Here is a 3,992-nt window from a genome sequence, read left to right as displayed (position 1 = left end):
CTGTCGATTATCCTAATAAGAAAAAAAGATACAAATCAAATTTTTGGATTCAGTGACCCACAATCTAGAGACAATCGTCCCAAAATTCGAAAAAATAATTACAGAACTATTCGAATTAACTAATTGTTTCGCCTTTAAATAAAAAACACAGCCAAAACACAACACAATTTATAATTGATAGGATAATTTACTTAAAAATCTTTTTAAACTCTTGAAATAGTTCAAATGTGCTTCACAGCTAACTTTACAGTACGTTTACATTTAACCGGATTTCGTTAACCCAGTGGGTTTCAATTGTCATTTCCTTTGCATATATGTCAAATAAATCCTCATAAAGTAGGTTAACCCGGTAAAAAGTTCTAATGTACAAGGAGTTTTATACTCACCTGTGCTTAGTCTGCTTTTCCACAGGCAGATTTTTATTTGGCAAATACTGAGTTTGTAGGCGAGAGGGGTGCGAGGAAGAAAAACAAAAATTTGCCTGTTCAGAATTTGCCGTACACGCAAATTCTGCTTTGCTCTGTTCGTTGAAAACAATTTTGTTCACATTTCCTTTTGAACCTATTCGCTTTACTGACACACAGCCGACTTTTGTTTACAAACCTGTTGTTTTAATTTGTGCAAGTGAAATTTAATTTTTAATATTTGCAATTTATATAATAAAATATATAAAAAATAAATAAAATATTAAAAAAATCTTTAAAATGCAAACACTTTTGACGTTTTTTTTCTTTCTTTTGTACTTTGATTCGCAAATTTGGCAAAGAAAAATTTGGTAATGGAAAAGCAAGCGAAAATTTCAAAAGAGAAAACAAAAAATTTGCCAAATAAAAATCTGCCTGTGGAAAAGCAGACTTACCGTCCGACTTATATAGGCCTTGGTTTGGAATAAAAATTTGTTTGGTTATTTATTCTCAAAACAATAAATTTGACAGTCCACGAAAACTTTGAATTCGCCTCCTTGTTAACCTTATGAATAAACCTTGCACAATACAAAACGAATTCATTCATTCAAATATGATAATGCATACACCACTTAAATAGAGTATATATTTCGAATAGTTCTATCTTAAAAATAATTATGTTTAATCGTTTTAAAACGGTTTAGCAAAATGACTACTGAAACATCACATCTCAAGTTGTCATACGAGTAACCGATTATGGCAAAATCGATTACAAAAAAAAATCGGCTTACAAAGTTATTTTTTGTCGTTGAACTAATTAAAACACAAACGAGCAAAGTGAAACTTTTGTTTTAAACAATTATTGTAGTTTTCGCTTAAATAAAATTAAGTTAAAGAAAAGAAAAATAAAAAAGGAATATTTAAGATATTTTAAATGTGAATTAGAATTACTGTGTGCAAAGTATTACATTTAAATTGTGTTCGGTTTAAGGTGTAACAGTTTTTTTTTGTGGAAGTTGATTTCAAAGTTTTTCAGAGTATGGAGTGGTTTCTAATTGCGCCAAAAAAGGTTGGTTGATAGCGTCTGTATAAGAAATACCTAATATTATATATTTTTAGTATCTAGACACAATTGCATTTAAATTATCGACATTAAACTTGTCAACGGTTGGTGGGAATACCTAGAAATGCATGTAGCTGCTGTAGGCAGATTTTAACACCATCGCAAAGTGGAAAGTGTGTAAAACAAGTAAAACAATTTAATATATTGGCTATATTGGCGGTGACAATAACACTGTTGGCCTTGAAGGTTGTTAAACAAATGTAAAGTATTATTGTTCGGTTTAAAATTGAGGTATCCAGAAAAACAGACAGAAATAAAATATTCGGTCAATTTTTTTCACGGAATATCAACTGATCATTATCGGAAATTAAAGGTGTCGTCCTTTACAATAACCGGAACCTCAGACAAAATTGCCAAGTCATCAGCCTGACCAGTTAGACCCCTGTACATATTTACATATAACTCCCACATCCGAATGCATACACCAGCATAATTGGTATCAATTTAGAGGTCAACCACTCCTCTTGGATATACTGCCAATTTCTCCGGTCTATGTTCTTTAGGTGTACATATACCTATATACACCATAGAATACAAATGTTGTAATTTTTTTAAAACAAACGTCTGGTTCTATTTGATCCGCTAAATATATTGACCAGTTATCATAAAAATGGCCATGCTTTTGCGATGGATATATTCCCTTTTCCATGTAAAATGTTGTAGTGTTCGGGTCATTATAATGTTTTTCATCTCCTAATTTTTAAGCGATTGTTACCAAAATCAATAGGGGTATTTTTTGGTCCGATATGATTGGCCCATACTATTGCCTGTATCGTATAAAGTGTAGTGTGCAAAAATCTGGGTTCTGTGTGGATCTTGAAATAAATATTTCAATAAAAAATCCAAGCCTGTGTGAGGACATTAAAAAATATGTTTTTGGAATTGCGAAACGTTTTTTTAAGAAAATCAAATGCCAAAAAAAAATTTTAATCAACCTTGAGGTTGGACATCAAAAACAGCATTGGGCCCAACCACTTCATGCTTATGGTTGGGCTTAAGAAAATTTAATAAAAATCCAAACATGAGTTTGCACTTGAAAGAATAGTTTCTAACAAATTCAATCATGAAAATGAGTTTAAAAAAATTACTGCCTGGTCTTTGTAGGGTACAGAACATCCTCGCAAAAATGTCTTATATGGGTCCTAGATAAAATTGGCACTCTCCAGCTTAGGTTAATTATTTTGTTAGGGGTGATGATCCTAACCCGATGTATGGGAACCAGAATAGTTTCCATTTAATCTATTAATCTTTGATCTTTTTCAATGCTACTGCGTGTGTGTGTGTGTATCATATCTGAATGATTTCGATATATTACAACAAACTGATCATTTGTTTTACACCCACATTTGAGTGTCATCATTTAGCTAAAGTCCAATAATCATTATCATCGTCACCAGCGACTAACAAAAGTTCAGCAAACTTCAAGATAGCATGCAGACAGACGTTTAGCAATTGTCGAGACATTTAATGAATGTTTTCTCTTTAGCTATAAAAGAGAGATCTGTGTTATGATTTCCATCGTTATTATGATCTCCTACACTATACAAGGAATCAATATTTGACTCGTCAGACCATCAGGAGTCATTGAGATTCAGAGGTCAACAAGTTATCTCACGGTGAGTTTTAGCAACCATAAAGATAACACACAAGTGGGTTAAAACAAAAATATCCAAGAGTATTTTAAAACATTTTTGAATGATTCAGCACCATAGTAATTAAAAAATCTATGAACAAAATCCACCTATGTAAATAGATTACTCCCTAACTCTTTGTTTTCATCCACAAAACCAGATAAAATGTATAATGTTCGTCGAATAAAAATGTAATTAAAAAAATATATTTTACAAAATAAATGAAATCACCAATTATCTATTAAACATGAATACGAAATAAATCTGTTGAGATTTTAATTTCCTTTCGACACACGGGACATTTGCAATCGAGGCGTAATTGCTCCTTAATACACCGCTCACAAAATATATGACCACATCGTGTTGAAGTAGGTTTCTGACGTATACACGATTCCAAACAGATCGGACACATAAGAGTTGTATAAACGGATCGCTCGCATTTCCAATATGATTTTCTTTTTGAAAATTTACGATTGGCTGGCAATGTTGATGATACCAAAATTACATCATTGTCATAATTTTCATTAGTTTTGCCGTGGTGATTGTGTTCCACCGAAGATGGTGTAGCTTCATCTGAACTTGTTAAATCAATTATTTCGGAAGGTGGAGATATTCGTTGTATATTCATATTTTGAGGCGAAGGGAAATAAAGAGCCGAATTTTTAGACAATAAATTATTTGAAATGACAAATTTTTGATTGAAAAAACACTAATTTAATTTTTTTCTCTCTATTTCTTTGCAGGTATGGAAATTGAACGTTTGAAAAAAATTCACACCAGTAGTAAGACCTTGAAGAATCCACCCATGCGGTTGTGTATTGAAAAAAACTCTTT

At 31.8% G+C, this 3,992-nt stretch overlaps 1 protein-coding gene across 1 annotated transcript; it reads right to left on the bottom strand.

Annotated features, from left to right (window-relative positions):
• Positions 1-3,399: 3,399 nt before the first annotated feature.
• Positions 3,400-3,786, bottom strand: LOC133322101 (peroxisome assembly protein 10-B-like). The gene has a single exon (XM_061531167.1). It carries the CDS (start codon positions 3,784-3,786, stop codon positions 3,400-3,402), a length of 387 nt encoding a protein of 128 aa, XP_061387151.1.
• Between the last annotated feature and the right edge of the window lie 206 nt (positions 3,787-3,992).

The sequence above is a fragment of the Musca vetustissima genome, unplaced genomic scaffold (assembly GCF_032173495.1).
Source record: "Musca vetustissima isolate MV318-11 ecotype Yass unplaced genomic scaffold, APGP_CSIRO_Mvet_v1 utg193413, whole genome shotgun sequence".
NCBI classification, from domain to species: domain Eukaryota; kingdom Metazoa; phylum Arthropoda; class Insecta; order Diptera; family Muscidae; genus Musca; species Musca vetustissima.
This window is presented reverse-complemented; position numbering and strand designations above follow the sequence as displayed.